The sequence below is a fragment of the Aythya marila genome (assembly GCF_965140915.1).
Source record: "Aythya marila genome assembly, chromosome: 15".
Classification (NCBI taxonomy): Eukaryota; Metazoa; Chordata; class Aves; order Anseriformes; family Anatidae; genus Aythya; species Aythya marila.
Genome location: NC_139056.1, coordinates 10,261,671 through 10,279,511, shown reverse-complemented (window position 1 = coordinate 10,279,511; position 17,841 = coordinate 10,261,671). Strand labels below are relative to the sequence as shown.

The 17,841-nt window shown below is 36.6% G+C and overlaps 2 protein-coding genes across 3 annotated transcripts; one reads left to right on the top strand and one right to left on the bottom strand.

Moving 5' to 3' along the window:
- Nucleotides 1–64: 64 nt before the first annotated feature.
- EIF2AK1 (eukaryotic translation initiation factor 2 alpha kinase 1) lies at nucleotides 65–17,766 on the bottom strand. Of its 2 annotated transcripts, XM_082772590.1 has the most exons (15): nucleotides 17,633–17,766; nucleotides 17,019–17,177; nucleotides 13,963–14,099; nucleotides 13,157–13,188; nucleotides 12,566–12,665; nucleotides 11,922–12,002; nucleotides 11,420–11,517; nucleotides 10,212–10,265; nucleotides 9,136–9,505; nucleotides 8,756–8,867; nucleotides 6,687–6,793; nucleotides 1,757–1,877; nucleotides 1,554–1,633; nucleotides 814–1,047; nucleotides 65–351 (listed from the first exon to the last, which is right to left on the bottom strand). In XM_082772590.1, exons 1-15 carry the CDS (start codon nucleotides 17,751–17,753, stop codon nucleotides 229–231), a joined length of 1,929 nt encoding a protein of 642 aa, XP_082628716.1. In that variant the 5' UTR covers nucleotides 17,754–17,766; the 3' UTR covers nucleotides 65–228. The 2 variants fall into 2 exon arrangements, with proteins under 2 accessions (XP_082628716.1, XP_082628717.1); XM_082772591.1 differs by lacking the exons at nucleotides 65–351; nucleotides 814–1,047 and adding an exon at nucleotides 1,072–1,211.
- On the top strand, nucleotides 4,522–5,875 carry ANKRD61 (ankyrin repeat domain 61). Its single transcript, XM_082772595.1, has one exon. It carries the CDS (start codon nucleotides 4,925–4,927, stop codon nucleotides 5,735–5,737), a length of 813 nt encoding a protein of 270 aa, XP_082628721.1. The 5' UTR covers nucleotides 4,522–4,924; the 3' UTR covers nucleotides 5,738–5,875.
- Nucleotides 17,767–17,841: the final 75 nt, after the last annotated feature.

The window sequence follows — 17,841 nt, the reverse complement described above, 5'->3', positions numbered from 1 at the left end:
CCTCTGCAAATACCAGCTCTTGTTTTGTATTTTTAGTTAATTCTTTCGCTGTACCCCAGAAACCCCCGTACAGGTTAACTTGGACTCCTTTCTGTTGATGGGAGATTTGCCTTAGCAGAACAATGCAGGCCTTTCAAGAACTGACAGGACAATCAAAATGCATTGAAATGTTTTATGTAAAAAAAGTTTTATATAACTTAATGTACAATAGTTTTGTTCTTCCTGTGCTTAAACTGGAGAACCTAGGCTCATAGGTTCATTTTGTTCATTAGAAAGGCGTCTTAATTTCTCTTTCAATTTTTCTATTTCTTCCTCTTGCTGTCTCAACTTCTGCTGTAGATTATAAATAACCTGAAAGTAAGAGTCAGTTTAGGTCATTTATATACAGGCAAGCATAAAGCCTTACTACTTTATTTGTGTGTCTGTACTGGATTATGAACAAGATTCATTCTGCAACACCCCAGGTATTAGGGGTATTTGATATTACAAATTGAAAAAAAACTGGCTCAAGGAAAGGGAAAATAAATTCTGAGAGCTGACAGAAAGCTTCAGAAACTTACAACACTTATCTCAAGCGGTATGTAAATCAAGTGTCCAGTCTTAATTAAATTACGTTTACCTAATGACCAGAAAGAGAGGCCTAAATATTATTGGGGGGAAAAAATAAAATCGTTCACGCAGTCCTTTTAAGTTATTTGAAAAAAAATAAATACAGGCACAGTAGAGGCAGGGAAGTAAGGGGATCATTATAAAGCACTTTTCTTTCTGTATTTCTTTATCCTGGCAAAGGCTGAGGTTATTGGCATAACTTACATGTTCTGTGGTATGAAATAGTTCACTTTCACGAAGCTGAGCAGCAGTTGGTCTTTCTGTAGATACCTGACTGGTGAGAAGCTTAACATACTTGGCTTGAACAGGCCATTTTTTGTAGAAAGTATGAGGAATGTGGCCATTCCTTAAATGTGTGAGAACTTCTGCTCTTTCCATTTCTGTTCCGAATGGCTGGAAGAGTTCGAACAGGATAACCCCCAAGCTATACATGTCTGACTGGAAAAGGGATGAAGAAAAAGTTCTGAGATAATCCTTATTTTAAATGACTTACTAGATTTCTGCTCACCTAAGTTTCACAGTATAAAAAGGTTTTGTAATGAAGTTCCATGGCAGTGTTAAAGCAACTCAAATTCAAATTACACAGATTCTTCAAGATGAACCTAGAAATGCAAATTTTGCATTTAGCAGCTTAGTTGAAATTTGTTTCAGGAAGAAAATGGAGTAATGGTAGAAGAGATGTTTACCAGCTATGATGCACAGGTGAGGGGCTTGTTTTATTCCTATACTCTATTCTAAGTACGTCTTACAGAAATTAGTAATTTCACCGTAAGACTCTTTTTCAGACGAACTGTACTATTAAAATTAAACATAATTTTTGAAAAATTACATTTCAGGTTCCACAGATAGACGCAAGGTGTAACATTAGACAATCTGAATATCAGTGCCTAATTTGGTAATATTTAACAGAATTTAATTGGCTTCATAGAAAAAAAAATCCCTACCTTGAAATCATAGTCAGATCCCTGCAGTTGTTCTGGTGAGGCATAGAGGCAAGTCCCCACACCTGAAGTATGTGTCAGACCTTTAAAAAGTCAGTTTAGACTTAACTCAGATAGGGTTACCATTTTACTTTAAAATTTAGTATTAACATTTTTAACATAATAGAAACTTAAATACTGAAACCTACAAAGATTTCTGCTCTTACCATTTATCCGTTCTGTGTGAAACCACTGATCTACATCATCCGAAAGGAGGTCTTTGCATGCTAATCCAAAATCTCCTATTTTAACATGACGATCTGATCCATGTAGAAAGATATTTCTGGGCTATAAAATGAGAGAAAGTCTTACACAAACCTATACAAAGGATTATGATGTATTCAGCTGTTTCAAAATCTGTAACATCCATTCAGAGGGGTAATATAGTGATTATTTAATACTTCTGTTAGTGAGATAGAAAAAAATAGTCATGGACTATCAAATTGTGTGTTAACAAGCACTGTTTGCAAAGACCACACATGAAGGATCTAGGGAAAAGTAAAGAAAGCAAAACAGGAAAAACAAAGATTTAGTGAAAAGGCAAAGTACTTTTTTCTTCTCAGCTGGAAACCGAAATTTGCAGAACAGTAATCTTAATGGGCAAGAATGCATGGCAAATTAGACCAACTAACATAGCAGGAAGGACTGAGATCTTTGGGCAAGGCATAGCATAAAACAAACATACTTTTCTGTATGACAAGCACAGCTGCAATGTGCTACTTTGTTCCAGGAAAGTTGCTAAGAAAGTAAGTGCTGAGAGGCTGCTAAGTAGGGAACGCTGACTGTGGAAAAACTGAAATAGTTTTATCTGTGTGTTTTGGCTGTATAACCACTAAGCAGGCATGTTAGTGCTCTGTGTCTAGGAAAAAGAAATACTTGCCACATGAAAGAAAACATAATATCAAAGTAAAGTTTTTACTTAGTCTCTGCAGCACAAAATTTCTGAACTTAGGTACATTTCTATGAGAAATGAAAACAGTGTTGCTTAGTAAAGATTTTTTTCCTACTAAATAAAATGAACACTGGCAAGAAAACAAAGGGAACAGAAGCCTTTTTCCATTCTTAAACTTTCGCTGCTTTTATAGTATGTTTAAAATCTTGCACTGAATGGTGAGGTTACTTCAAAGCTACTCTCGAACCAGACATCCCGCAACATCACAAACAATGATGGTGCTCAAGTGATAGATTCCCAATCTTTTATTTCTGATTATGGATTTTCATTACAAAATCTACAAGTCCCTTGTCTACGAGTAACATGATCGAGAGAGACAGTAGAGAGACCTGCCACTCTACATTTCCTCCGTTCTCCTGGGAACAGAGGAAGCACTGTGAAGAACTATATGAAGTAATAATGGAAGATGACAACACTTAAAGTCCTACTATCACCCTGTCAGTGAAACAGTGACTGCCTGGGGAGGACCCTTAACTCATAGACCTGCTCTCCCTCCAGGTAACCATTTGATTGGGATTATAATTTGTGTTTAAAGAATCTTGTAGATTTAAGAAATCCCACTTTTTCTAATGAAAAAAAAAAATCATTAAAAAGACATTTAATGGTTGTGGCTTCTAATGAAAACAGACTCCAAAATCTTAGTAAAATTGAAGTCACAGGGCTTGCAGGCATAAGTATTACTTCGGGGAAAATGGACTATGTATCTCCAACAGATCACAAGAGGTGCCTTCCACATCTCACATTTCTTTGAAGGAGTCATTGGGCCTCTAGTTAACAGCAATCAAGCTGAACTCATTTACATTAATTTCAGACAGATATTTGTCCGGACCCTCATTGAACTCAACTGTAGTGAAGTTAGAGGGAAGGTCCCCCCAGATAAGTAACTAGCTTAAAGACTTAAAAGAAACAATAAATAGTCAGCTTTCAAGGTGAAAGATACTATCAACTGATTTTTTATGAATTTGTGCTGGGAACTATGCTGAACAACATATTTGTAAATGATTTAGAAAAAGGAGTGTAAGTGGTGAGATGACAAAGTTTACCGACTATACTGTATTATTCAGTGAAATAATGACAAGGTCTGAATGCAAAGAACTGTAGAAGGATCTTGTGATTCTTAACAGGCAGGGAGTACAATGACAAAAGGAATTCAGTGCAAATAAGCATTAAAATGTAAATGAAAGAAAAAGCAATCCAATTTTATATGGGCAACAACTGTCTGTGAGCTGACTGTTACCGCTCAAGAGTGGTAACTGACAACTCTCAAAATGGCAAATTGATGTTCATCAGCAGTCTATAAAGCAAATTGTACATTACCAACTAAGGGGGGATATAAGGAAGAAGACATCATATGATACTACATGAATTAATATGCTGCCATCTTCAGTACTGTCTACAGTTCTGAGCCTCCCATCTCAAAAAGCACATAGAGCTGGAAAAATGTGCAGAGATGGTTCACATGAACACTGAAAATTTGGAATGGCTTCCATTCAAGGAACCACTAAATAAAAAGCACAAGACAAACTGTTAGGTTTAAAACATCTATTAAATCATGCATGGAATTGAAAAAGTGAGTAGAACACACTACTCAGTAATTAATATAAACAGAAACTATAACTAGAGGTAGTATCTGTTGACTCAGAGTCATATCATTATCGAATACACTTCTTATGCTGAAAACTGCCTTGTTACCATAGATTTTTTTAATGACATTTTCTAAGCTGAAAATAGAGAAGAGACAAGAACTAATCACTAGCTGATGAAGCCATCTATAGCAAATCTGTCCAAGAAGCTGCTAAATTTTGTTGATTTACAACCCAAATCTGATGACAGAACTGACCTATAACAAGCTGTAATCCACACGTCCCGAAGCCCAAGCACTGTATCACAGACATGATGGTTCTGCCTGCTTATGCTTCTTCTATGAGCTTCAGTGACCTGAAGCTGAACTACGATGACTCATTTATCGTCCTATAAAATTGGGAAATAGAGGAACTCAAGGCATAACATCATTTTATGCATTCCTGCTGGGCACACAGAAGCTGTGGTTAGCAAAAATGAATTAATGACCTAACTTCTGCTAGGTCATAGCAACCCGTAAGATTTATTCTGACAACTAACATTTTTGCAACCTGTTATGATGCTATGCCCTACCAGTCCAAAAGTATTTTAAATAAAAATAAAAAAAATGAAACTCTGTTTTATATTACAGAAATAACAAGAGGCTACACAACATTTCATCTCGTACTAAATTTGCCTAGTACTTATAGAGCTGGGAGATCCACTTCAGGCTAATTTCAGAGAGAGATCAGCAAACCTGACAGCATAATACAAAAAAGTGTCTCTGTATCTTGCACACTGTAATACATAGATAGATCCTGAAATGAGTAATTACAAACATGACCATCTGCTACATTCAGGCCAGCAGTCTGATGATGCCTTCCCACCTATACGCATTCTTTTTGAGTATTGTCTCAACATAAAGGACACAGCCAAGTCTGGCTGGACACCTCTTCACATAGCTGCAGGATCACTAAACACTGAGGAAATGGCAGCTTTAATCGCACGTGGAGCAAATATTAATTCTGCTATTCCAACTTGTGGGAGAACTGCCCTTCACATTGCAGTGTGTGCAGCATCATCTAAAGCAAGCAGAATTTTAGGTGTCAACACAGATTGCATCCATTTACTGTTAAGTAACGGAGCCAGCGTAAATATCCAAGATCGTGAAGGACGAACAGCTATTCACGAGGCCTGCTCAGGTGGCAGAAAGGAAATAGTTGACCTCCTGTTAGAGTATAAGGCAGACATGAACACTTTAACAAGAGATGGACAATCTCCACTCTTCTCATTTCTTCAGCGCAGACCAAATTTGAAAGATACAGCACTGTTGAACAAGTTGCTGGGATTCTCCTATCCACTGAAGCTAACAGATAATCAAGGACAACTACCCACTGGACTTCTGCTCCCAGAATTCCAAGCATTGAAAGACTTCCTTTTAACATTATCACAGAAATTACTGTCCCTGCAGGATATCTGCAAAATCACTGCTAGAAGAATCTATGGTGAAAACAACAAGCACTGGCTCAAAAATAAGCTCCCAGTAACTGTATGGAATTCTTTATACAGCTACCAGGAGTTTGGAAAATACAGCCATGACGACGCTAAACAGGAAAGCAAACTGAAAAACTGTTAACCCAGAAACAGCCCATAGAAAATTAAAATTGATCCAGAATGAAGATTAATCTTGTGTGTTTTTACATCATTCCACGTTTTCTTATGTGGAGTTTTAGTAACTAAGATAAGATTTACAATAATTTCCTCATACAGGTGTCACCTCAGGTGCAGAGAACCTTTGAAGGAAGCACCGTAAAATACACATTCACATCATTGATAATCAATTCCATGAGTTTAAGCTGGGGGGAGGGAGACACGACAAGATGTATTCTACCTATGTTTCACATTTAATTCAGCAAGTCAAAACTGTTACGATTAGCATTCCAAAAACCTACAGAGGAACATAAAATGGGCATCTATTCTAATGCATTCAAAGTGTATTTTTCTAAGTCTGATCTTAACTACATTTAACATGAATGAAAACAAACTTTTAATTCTTTCACTGTAGTCACCTACAATTTCAGTCCCTTACATTTGATAACAACCATTTTAAAAGACAGCAGTTATTTGCAACTGAGGAAAAAATTATCAAAAAGTAAGCACGTAATAACTACAATTTGAACTTATTTTCGAAAGCTAACTGATTTGGTGTTAGAAATTGAGGAGCTCTCAAAGGTCTTTGCTTATTTTTATAGTTACCTAAAAGACTGCTTTTTAGGTAATTTAGCTCCTACCCTGTTTAAGGAAGGAACAAATAAAACTAATCTGTCCATCCCTGTTTAGGACAAGACAAGGGCTTCACAAACTAGAAGGCATTTCCAGAGCTTAATCAGAATTTAAGTAATTCAGAAATATAGTAAGGAAACACAGTAATGGTATAAAGGAGGCAATTCATTTTTCATATATAATATAGCTAAATTCTTACGAGCCCAGGTCCTCTCAAATTAACCATGAAGTTGCTTTCATCCTCCCATGATGTAAGCTATCTTTGTTTTCTTTAACCTCAAGTGATAATTCAATGAACTTACTTTAATGTCTCGATGCATCACTCCCATGCTGTGGATATAGCATACTCCTTCTAATAGCTCCTGAAAAATTTTCATTGTCCAGTTGACATCCACAAGATGGTATGGACCTTAAAAGAATTTAAAATCTGTATTATTTCAGCTAATTTTGCTGGCTTATTTTAGTTTATGATACTATGTCTTGTTGAAATTCGTTTATTTATGAAAAAAAAAAAGAATAGAATGAACACAGCTTAAAGAATGAAATTTCCCATAGTTCTCCTAAGAGAGTGTTTTGAAACAGTAGAAAGTTACTCAGATCAAAATTCAGAAGGCAACAGTTCATGGGACATGAATGCATCTGCATGAAAAGATTTGTCCAAACCCCACCATAGTTATTAGATTAAAAATTTAACCATTACAGACTCCAAAGTATCCTCACTGTGTGTATATTTGACTCTGATTTAAATTCTCCTAGGCCCCAGTAATGACTGGCAGTTGTGGTTTCCAAATATTAATTAAAACGTTTGTAAAACTGTACTTATTTGTTCTGGATTAAGAGAGCCATGAACTGCATTAAAAACAAACCAATGATATTCTTATCACTCGACAAGAGGATCAGAATGGTATATGAAAATGAAAAGAAAAACAGGTTATTGTCTTCCTTATAACATAAATGATGGAGTCTGAAAATCAAGGAAAACACATGACAATCTCTTAAATGCTGTGAAACATCGATGGACTTAAATGCTGTGAAACATTGATGGACTTTTTTTTATTGTTATCTGCCTGACCACAGCATCAGAGATGACTGACATCTGATTACTCTTCACTGTGCACCTTTTGTTCCACTCCCACATCTCTTCTTTCTTACTACTTCCCATGGTTTCTGCTTTCATTCAAAAAATTTGTTGTTCCTTTAATCCCTTTCTACTGTTTTTTCCTTAACTCTTCACTTCCATGCAACTCATAGATTGGAACAAAAAATACAGTTCTGAATAAAATCATAATACTTTGCACAATGGTATGATGTCTGTATTAAATTGCAACATTCCTTTTTGGATCTTTCTGCAGTTGTGCTTCCCTCTGAAATTCCCAAACCTTCTCTGTCTGCTCTTGTCCTACATAAACTTAACAACGTTTTTTGTTTTGTTTTGTTATGTTTTTTTACCATTTCCAAAACTATTATTTTATTAAACTGCATTGACTTCCTACTTTAATGACCCAGATCTAACATCTGCTGCTACTTCGAACACTCATCGTTTTCTCTCACTTGGGCTTCTATTTCTTAATTTCTAACCCATAGCATTCACTCTTTTTCTCCTGTTGCTTGTGGAAAGTTTGTGAAAATGGCATTTTGCAAGGCCAAATGCCCTAGCAATTCTGTCATTCCTAGAAGAGAAATGTCAACTCTTAAGCCTATAAAAGCTATAAAGACTATGATTACAGGAGACATCAGGGAAAGTCGGCTGATGGGGAAAAATAGTTAGCTGCTAAACCTCATTCCATGACTAAATGGAAAACAGATTTACCTTAATAGTGATTAAACTAAGATTAAATGTTATTTTTTTTTAGACCAATGGCAATTAGCTTTAAGAACAAACTTGAAAGCTTTAAAGTATGTTTTAACTTGTCTAGAACAGAAGATGTACATGTATTTATGTTTTCCCCAGCAGATAAATTAGCCTGTGTGGAGCTCTGTTTTGTAGCAGCTAGACTGCTACTAAAGTAAAAATTCAATTATTTAAACAGCTTACTGAGAAAGAGCAAATTCTCTCATTAAAAAATTATATTCCAAACAAGTAGTAGTGTCCACGCACAGATCTCTCCAGGTAACAACTGTGCCTCAGGCATACATTCACTCTTCTTTGATGAGTTGTCTAAAACTCATGAACTCAAACCTCTTTTACCAACACATAACATTAAAGGCTCAATACTAGCAGCTACTAGATGAAATGAATAAATAATTTAAGAATATCCATATTACAAACTGCTGAATTAAAACATTAAATCATTTAAATAGACTTTCAATTAAGACAAAGCAAATATTAGCTTTATGATATGTAAATTTTAAAAACAGTGATGAATCTTACTGGCAGTTTCCTCCGTTCTCTCACTGTATTTTTTATTACGGTCAACAATCCAATCCCATAAGGATAGTTCACACAGTTGCATCTGTATATGAAGCATCAAACGATACTCCACCTAACAGAAAAATAACAGTCTATGATTCTTCCAGCGTAATATGAACAGTATTTCCTTACTTATTTTCTCTAAAAAGTAATAAAAAATAAGTTTATTTTAGACATAAATATGTTACAAGTAAAACTTTTCTATAATTTTGGTTCTTTTAGCAGTCATTTTCTTTTTTAAATTTATCATTATAAATCATTTTCGTGTTTACCAAATTCTACTTTATAGTCATCATTAAACCAGACAGTAGCTAAAAGTATTTAAAGAGAAAGGCATTTACCTCAAACCCTCCACAGAGAGCTACATCGTTCTTGGAGCATTCTTCAGTGCTGGACTTACTTTCAGTGTTAACATCTAGATCCAGACTACAATGAGGTCCATGTGGTGAATGATTTTTAAAATCAGTTGACCCACTGTCAACATTACTTACAGAGTCTTCTTGTACTTCTAGGGGGAACTCACATCCATTTGGTTTCATGCATTCTTTACTACTGCTGTTAGTAAAATCATTCTTTACATCCATGTTCTGCACTGATTCACTATCCAGATTTCTAAGACAGGTACTGTCATGGGACTTATCTTCTTGTGAAGTAAGGTCAGCAAAGATAATTGAACTACCACTTCCCACGCTCTGAATGCGACAGTGATTACTGAAAAGGATAAAGGGAGGGAAATCAAAATATGTACAGTTTTATGCCATCTGTTTGTGATAACACCATTCTGAAAACTTTATTTTTTATTATGAACTGCATTCCAGAGTAAAAGTTCAACTGCTTCCCCACATAAAACATTATGTAACTGGCAGTGTAGGTTCTAGCCTTTTATATCTTCCCTCTGCACAGATTTTTTGATAGCTGACCCAGACAGCTCATAGGTACACACAGTCCTGGGTCACAGCATTTACTGGGCAGAAGTATGATGATCTATTCCTTCTGAGTTAGGAAGTTACACTATAAGACACCTCATTGGACTCTGTCTCTTTATGAAAAGGGCTAATCAATACTTCTGAGAAACAAAAGGCCACTTTGCTCTAATAAGACTTCACAGTACAAATCAGTGTCAGTACAGAACTTTTGAAGTAAACCTGAAGCTCAGTTCAACACTCAGACACTCTGAAATTGAGGGACTGAAGAAAGGAGGGAGTATCCAGCAACATTCTCCAGCTCACACAACCAGAAGAGAAACAATGACAAGGATAACTAACACTTAGTCTTTGTTACAGTTTGGAAATAAAAAGCACTTGTGAGATACATGCTGAATTCTGTACTGTTTTATTGTTACTTTAAAAAAAAAAAAAAAAGGAAGTCTTTCTGTTAAAGACAAACTAATGTTATTATTGAGATGTATAATACTTACTTGCCACTCTCTTGCCCCAAAGATAACGACTGCAACTTCAATATTGTCTTATCTATTGGATGAAAATATAAATATGGTATTTTACAAAACAAAACATGCAGATGAGTACTACAAATTAACATTTAATCTGTATCATCTTACTGAACTTCATTATCTGCAGATCTCTCCCTCTGCTAATGCGAAAGCCATCTCTTAGTCTACTAACAACCTCAGTAATTTGTTTTTCATTCTTCTTTATAGGAAAGGAAAATAAATGTTATAAACAATCACTGAAAATGTTGTACTGGGTTTCCTTACATTCACCCAGATTTCACTTCATAAGGTGGACTGGGCATCAGTCCACTGACTTGGAAGGCAATAAGGTCATATAGAGGATAAGCAAACCTCCCACTAAGAGAGGATCAAAAGATTTAACTGCTAAAGGCTTTCCGGAAGAGAATGAAAAAGAAAAGTGACCAACAGATTAGGGTTTGAAAAGGACCAAAGGACAAAGTGTGGGAAGAGCTGAGAATAGAGAAACTGGGAAAAAAAAAAAAAAAAAAAAGGGGGGAGGAAAGGTCACCAGGGAAGAATGTGTAAAATGAACATAAAAGTAGAAGAATTTTCAACAGCTACAGATAATAGCTGATGCCCACACACAAAAAAAAACCAAAAAAAAAACAGATTTCTCTATCACTGCAGAACTATGAATCCCAATTTGTCAAATTTAAAAACTCTCCTGCAGAAAGCAAAATAAGTTTTTATTTTTTTCCCTTCCCATTAAAGTATTTGCAGTCTCTTACCTAACAAGCTTTTTTTGTTTTTTTCCTCCTATTCACCCCTTTTCTCATGGTAGCTGAAATGGTTAATTCCCAAGTATTCATTCTTCTCCTTGTTAACTCACTAGTTAACATTAAGAGGTTTTCATTGCATTTCACTGAAATTCACCCAGCTTTAAAATCCTCCTCAAATACTACCAGAAGAGAAGCTAGTATTTCCACACTTCCAAATTTATCATTATCATCATTTGTTATTCATCAAATAACACAAGCAAAACTGAAGGGCACATAGGGACATAAAGACCTGGTGGTCATCTTTAGTTTGCTTTGTTGGTGGTGTTTTGAGGAGGAAAAAACACAGGTATTTTATCACAGAAGTACTGTCCTGCAAATAATAGTATGAAGGTTATACATAGGATGCAAGAATTGCACAATATGCTGTACTTTCCTTTTGGGCATAAAGTTTGAACATGTTCCATCCAAGCAGTGTGATAGCCCACGATATTAGGATGCTGCAGCCCAGCCAGCACTTTAACTTCTCGTAGTACCTAACAGGACCAAGAAGAAACAGTCTGTGTTCTTTACTCTGAGTGCTTAGTAAACCTAAATGGTAACAAAAAAATAGTTTCTGATAGAAAAAAAAATAGATAAAATTATTACAAAAACTGAGGAGATTTGGAAGCTTTAAAACAAATTAAGATTTTTATATTTGAAGAGATGACGAAATTCAAATTAATATACTACTATTAATGGACTTAAACACCTCTTAATTACTTTTTTCTATTAGGTACTGATAGGGTCAAGTCTTTGGAAACACAGACTACTAAATGTATACCAAATTATATTAATATTTTTGATGTTTTGAGAAATATTAACTGCATTACTAAATTAAATTGAAATCAGTTAGAGGAGACACAGAGTTAGAACAGAGACAAACCAGGATAAATGATACCTTCATGCAATCTCTTCTTGTAGCCTTCTTAATATTGATTTTTTTAATAGCATAGAACTGACCATCTAACTTGTTTCTGACCTGAAAACAATTGTAATATGACAAAATTAGATCTTAATGTGTTTAGACTAATGAGTTATTAAATCCTTTAGAACCAACCATTTTCTAGTAATTAGTTTCTGCACTCTATTTGAATAACCTCTCACTTGTATCAGAAGGAAAACGGGATGAGGCCCTAGCTATCTACAATGAGAATATTATATTTTTACTATATTTCAGGCCTTCAAACATCTAATCCAATCTTTCTGAAATACATATCTCTACATCTGTCTTTCCATCAGTTAAAAAAAAAAAAGCTGATAGGTACCGAAAACTGCTCGATCGGGTTCCCAACAAATCTGAGAGACCACAACGGTCATTTATATATGGCACCATACCACATGGGGAGCCTTAGGCTGGCTATACACTACAAGTGTTCACTACAATTCAAGATTAGGTTGAACAATTTACATACAAATTAAGGTTGCTTTCTTTTCAAGCAGCCACAACTGGAACATTGGGATATGCAGATTAAACGGCAAATCTAAATTTGAAAGAAGAACTAGCTGTAAACTGGTAAATTATACATGGAAAGTAAAGAATACCTTGAATACTTGACCATATCCTCCTTTTCCTAGTCTTGCAATCTCATCAAATTCATTCAAGTATCGTGAAGTCTGTGCTTCCAATAGAACTTCTTTATCCCTATTTGAAAAAGTTAGGCTGCATTAAACTAAATTGAAACTTTTAAGGAAGGTATTATATATGCTACAGGTACAGACAATCTAAAAATGCTATCTACATTATAAAAAGAGGAGAAAAAGAATAATTTGGCATTGCAATACTGCATACTGAAAACCAGGAGACTGCAACCGCATGCACATCGGCAGTTATGGTAAGAGGTTGTGCTACATGCTAGCTACATGCTACACATCCATACCCCAAGTTAATGTAAGTTTTCAAATGATTTAAGTTTATTCCTGAAAAATTTGTTTTTATACAGCCACCCTAACCATGAAAGTTGTACTGAAAAAGGAATTTTCATCAGATCATTCTGAGAGAGTTTGGAAAAATTATCATTTTTTTCTATGTTTCAGAGAGGAAACATGAAATGCAGTATTAATTAAATTCAGAGTGGAGCACAGAACTTCAGGGAGGGAGTTGTTAAATGTCATTTAAATGCTTTGAATACATACCCAATTGCATGAGAATCTCCATTATCCAGTTCCTGTGAAACAACAAAATCCAACATAAAAACATGCCAGAGTGATAGGTCTACCATGCCATCAGCACAAACAGCTAAATGAAAACAGTAACTAAAACTATGCCCCTAAAAGAAAATGAGGTTACAGATAGCCTTTCATTCTGCAGAGAGCTTCACCAAATTAAAGTATTATTATCCAGCCAGTAATCTGCTAACATCACTTTACTGGAGAGATTATTGTCCTGCAAAGTTCTGCTGGCAAACAGGATAAAATGAAGGCTCTAAAATGTGCTTAAGACAACATTAACTAGCTTAGTTGAAGTAGCTAGATAAGCAAACTGGTCTCATTCAGCCTGAAGCCTATTATGCAGTATATAAAATTATGCCCGCCATTAATATTAATCCATTATAATAAACAAGGTTGTTAACGCAAACAACTGGAACAGTTAAAAGGTGTAATGGATGCCAGCCTATTGTTGGAAAAAAAAAAAGAAAAAACGTAGCAATAGAACACTTAGAACTTGCCTGTGTTTAACAGGGAAAAAAAATCACATTTAAAAAAAAAATAGGATTTAATAAGGAATGAAATATTGCTGGCTTCAAAAGCATTGTTTTGCACCTGTAAATCCAGATTGTGTCATCCCAAACAGAAATGGTAGAACTGGAATACTATTTTGTATAATTATTGAAAACATCCAATCCAATACTAAAAGAACCCCAAAACAAAAGCTTCTTTGGATGCAATGATGTGTTAATTCCTTAATGCAGAGGTTGCCAAACAAATTTAACAAAGCTTACCCCATTAAGTACTTGTCGATTAGCTGCTTTCATTAGTTCAGTAATGGCTCTATTATGCTGCAGTCTTACAGTACTAAATTCATCACAGAAGGCAAAAGGGGAGAGCAACCCTGTTCTTGTGAAAGCCTGACGAAGTACTGTACAGAGGAACAGAGAGAAAGGTCACATTAAACAAAGCCTGCCAATAAGCAGCTGTTTTTTAAATGAGAAAACTTTATTTGAAAGATAGCACGTCTGAAAAACTGAACATTCAGTCGCTCTTATTCTAATGCCCTTTCCCATACTCTTAGCAATAAAAACTAATTAGGACCAAACTAGAGCTGCTCTGGGGGAATCCGTTTGCATAATGCAGTCATTTGCCGTGCCTTTCATGGCATCTCCTCTTTTCTCACCTCAGTAGGTGAATTATACAAACATCCACACGTTCACTTACTTGTCACCTCTAGACTAATTTTGCTTAGTAAAAAGAGAAATTCAAAGCATGTTTACAAGTATGAGGATATGTTTATAATAAAAAGTGGTATTGTCAAGACATTCTAATTCCCACACAAGCTCACGCATCTGTGCATGTACTTGTAGCAAAGCATCAGCCCTGCCAAAGCACTGTATATTTCACAGTCTGAGTTAAACATTGCTGTGGCAGAGAGAAAACTAACAAATACTGGAGATGGGTGCAGCTGTAAAGATACTACGAAGAAGATTTAGGAGTTTCCTGTTCCGGCAGGGGGACTGGACGGGATGATCTTTCAAGGTCCCTTCCAATCCCTAACATTTTGTGGTTCTGCATTCCAAGGTCTTAAACTTGCTTGTAAGATTTCTTTAAGATGTTTTTTTATTATTGGTTTTTCAAAATCAGCCCATTATCTTTTAATGTACATAAAACTTACTGGAAGCAAACCTGTAAGGAATCAGGAATTTTGCTATACAATCCGTATGGACACAGTCATATACAGCAGAAAAGTGGGGGGGGGGGGGGGGCTGGGATCCACCCACGCCAACATAAATACACCAACCAAAACCACAGAACAGATGATTACTGCAATATGTATTTCTTTTATTAATCAGGTTTATTCCACTTGGGCAAACAGTTTAAACTATACCAATGGAGGAATGTTATCTGCCATGGAAGTACACAGGGAAATCAAGCAGCTCCATACTTCAGAAGGTGCCTGTGCTATACCTGATCCCTGGTCACTGGGGGGACATGGGAATAACCACATCTTACCCAAGGCCCTTGGGTCAATAAGGGGAATGGAGAAACGTTCAAGTATTCAACAATCATTTGTTAGCTTAAATAAACCCTCCAAGATAAATCTAAGATGCTTCCACTCTTCCTACTGGCAGAGCTGTCAATTATTAGAAAACACACACAGAGCCTTGGTCACTCTCTCGGGGTGCTTGTGACTGAACCAGCGAAAGCAAGTTCTGATTAGACTCATCTTCTGGATAATTTAGTGTTTCTAATAATTATTTTACATATCAGTAAGTAGATAAGTATATGGTTAACGGTGAAATACTTCTATCAGGTAGGAATTTAGTGTTCCCACAATTCATTTTTTCTTCCTCCTCTCCAATTCAACAAATTCTTTTAAAATTATTTTAATTTTTGACATGATAGAGTAGATATGACATATCAGTATAGGGCAGCCTATAACTCTATAGTGTTGGACAACCTAATCCTTTATCACATAGGTAGATACAGAATTTCAAAATAGGTCTATGTTTTTATAGAGATATTTTTCCCACTAATTACTATTTAACATACCATAAAGTAAATAAGTATAATGATTCTACTGCTCTAAAATCAAGCATCCCTTCCTCCAATCCAAATGTTTCTAAGAAATATTTTGTTTTTATTTACCATAAATTAATTGTGGATATGGATACCAGTATAGAATGATTTTACTTTTCTAAGGTAAATTGTGCTTTTAGAACAGTGAAGATCCAATCCTTATAATCATTTCTTTACTTTTCCTTGAGCTATCATGAAGCAGACAGGCATAGGCTGGACAATTTAGTCTAGTCTACTACTAGACCTTTATAGGTCTAGGCCACATAAGCCTTTACAGGTTAACTTCATAGGTTTTAACCTATATAGGTTTAACATTCACAGGTTAAAAATTCAAATGCCTTAATTTATCTCGTATCATAAATCGGGCATATCAGTATAGGCTGACCATGCCCACAAAAGGGCGACCTATACATCTTGTGGAAAGTTACTTTTTCATTGTTGCTGTGTTTCTCTTCTAAAACAAGGAATGTGCTTCTTTTGTTTTTGACAGGTATTTTTGCTTTTGATAAAGATATAGTAGGACCTGGAGCCAAACATCTACATCATACTTCAAGAATGAAAAAGTGACAGTTGTCTGTCATTACTGGATGCTGGAAACAGTTTCAAACATAAGCAATATATTTTGGCTAGTTTTGTTTTCTATTATTACATAGAATAAGGAAAAAAAGCTTAGATTGTTTCTCAAATGCAGTACGCATATGCTTAATTAAACAAAAATACCTAGGATACACCATATTACAAAAAGCTAGATTTCAGGAGAGACACCTCACACCTAAGATGCAAGGTCCAGGATTACGTCAAAGGATTCTACTAGAAAAGAAGACTTCCAAAACTATTTACTATGATTTTCACAGAACATAATTTGACAGATGTAGTGAAGACTATGTCACAACTATTTCTTGATAAATATTTATGGTAAATCCCAATTTATCTCTGTTTTTAAAATCATATTTAACATTTCCACTAAGTGTAGTCTCTTTTTAAAAAAATTGCCTTGCTACCCTTCTTGTGATGCTGCTCTCATGATTTAGGTGAAACAGAGCTGTCTGTTCCTTGTATCAGCAACAACATTTGCTTACTATTTTCAAAAACAACACAGGTCCTCAGCCCCCATTAAAGCTGATTCAGGGCATACAGCCTCTTCTCAGAACTAGTCCTGTCACCTTATGAGACAAGACCTACAGCTTTTTACTGATATTCCACTGTAATCCTCCACAGAAAATTCAGGTATATATGGCAGTAGGAAAGCACTACTCTTACTAACTTCGGAACAAACACCTCGAATGAACAGGGTTGTGCGTGTACATGTGGCAGAGATGCTCCAGCAGCGACACAAGCAGCAGCTGGTTTTGGATGGTCGAGGTGAAGTTTACAAACTTCTGTGACCCATTTGCAACTCGCAGTTCTGCTGGCACATCTGATTCTGGAAAAGGAAAACCGGAGGAAGGAATTTAGAACTGATTATATTCCAAGTTATCAAAAAAATAAACACACAAATACCCACCTGCCTTCCACAGCTTTAACACAACCCTGGCTCACAAAAAGGCGCGCGAGCTGCTGCTCAGCAAGAAGCTTTAGTTGCTAATTAGGAATCTAATTATAATTAATTTTTATAAGTGCCTATATAACAAAGTAACCGGAGAAGACGAGGCTCCCCGGGGGCGGCCCAGCTCCCGCAGCGGTCGCGGCCCTGCCCGCTCTTGCATCACCCCGCGCGGCCGCCGCTTCCTCAGGGCTGAGGGGCAGGGAGCAGGGCGCCCATTTCACCTCTTCCTCACTCAGGGAACCGAAAACTCAGAAAACGAGGGGGAAACGGGGACACCTCCCTCCTTCCCCACAGCCCCCGGGGCTCCCCTCACGGCCCCCAGCCCCGCTTACCGTCGAAGCGCGGCTCCGGGCTCTCCTCAGGGAACTCGATGGCGGGCGGCGGCGAGTGGGGGGCCCCGGCCCTCGGTGGGGTCCCGGGCAGCCGCCCCGGGCGTCCCTCGCCCCGCCACATGCCCGGTGCCGAGGTCGGGGCCTTTTTACCCCGGGTCAACGGCGCCTTCCCGGCCGCCTCCGTGTGGGCGGGCCCGGGGGCCGGGCCA

Bases quoted from the DNA above. Each gene is read 5' to 3' on its own strand.
- ANKRD61 (XM_082772595.1), top strand. From the start codon at position 4,925: ATGAGTAATTACAAACATGACCATCTGCTACATTCAGGCCAGCAGTCT.
- EIF2AK1 (XM_082772590.1), bottom strand. From the start codon at position 17,753: ATGTGGCGGGGCGAGGGACGCCCGGGGCGGCTGCCCGGGACCCCACCG. The intron at 12,003-12,565 runs GTATTCTTTACT...AATTGTTTTCAG, and splicing joins GATATGGTCAAGTATTCAAG to GTCAGAAACAAGTTAGATGG. The intron at 352-813 runs GTAAGTTATGCC...TCTTACTTTCAG, and splicing joins TATTTCATACCACAGAACAT to GTTATTTATAATCTACAGCA.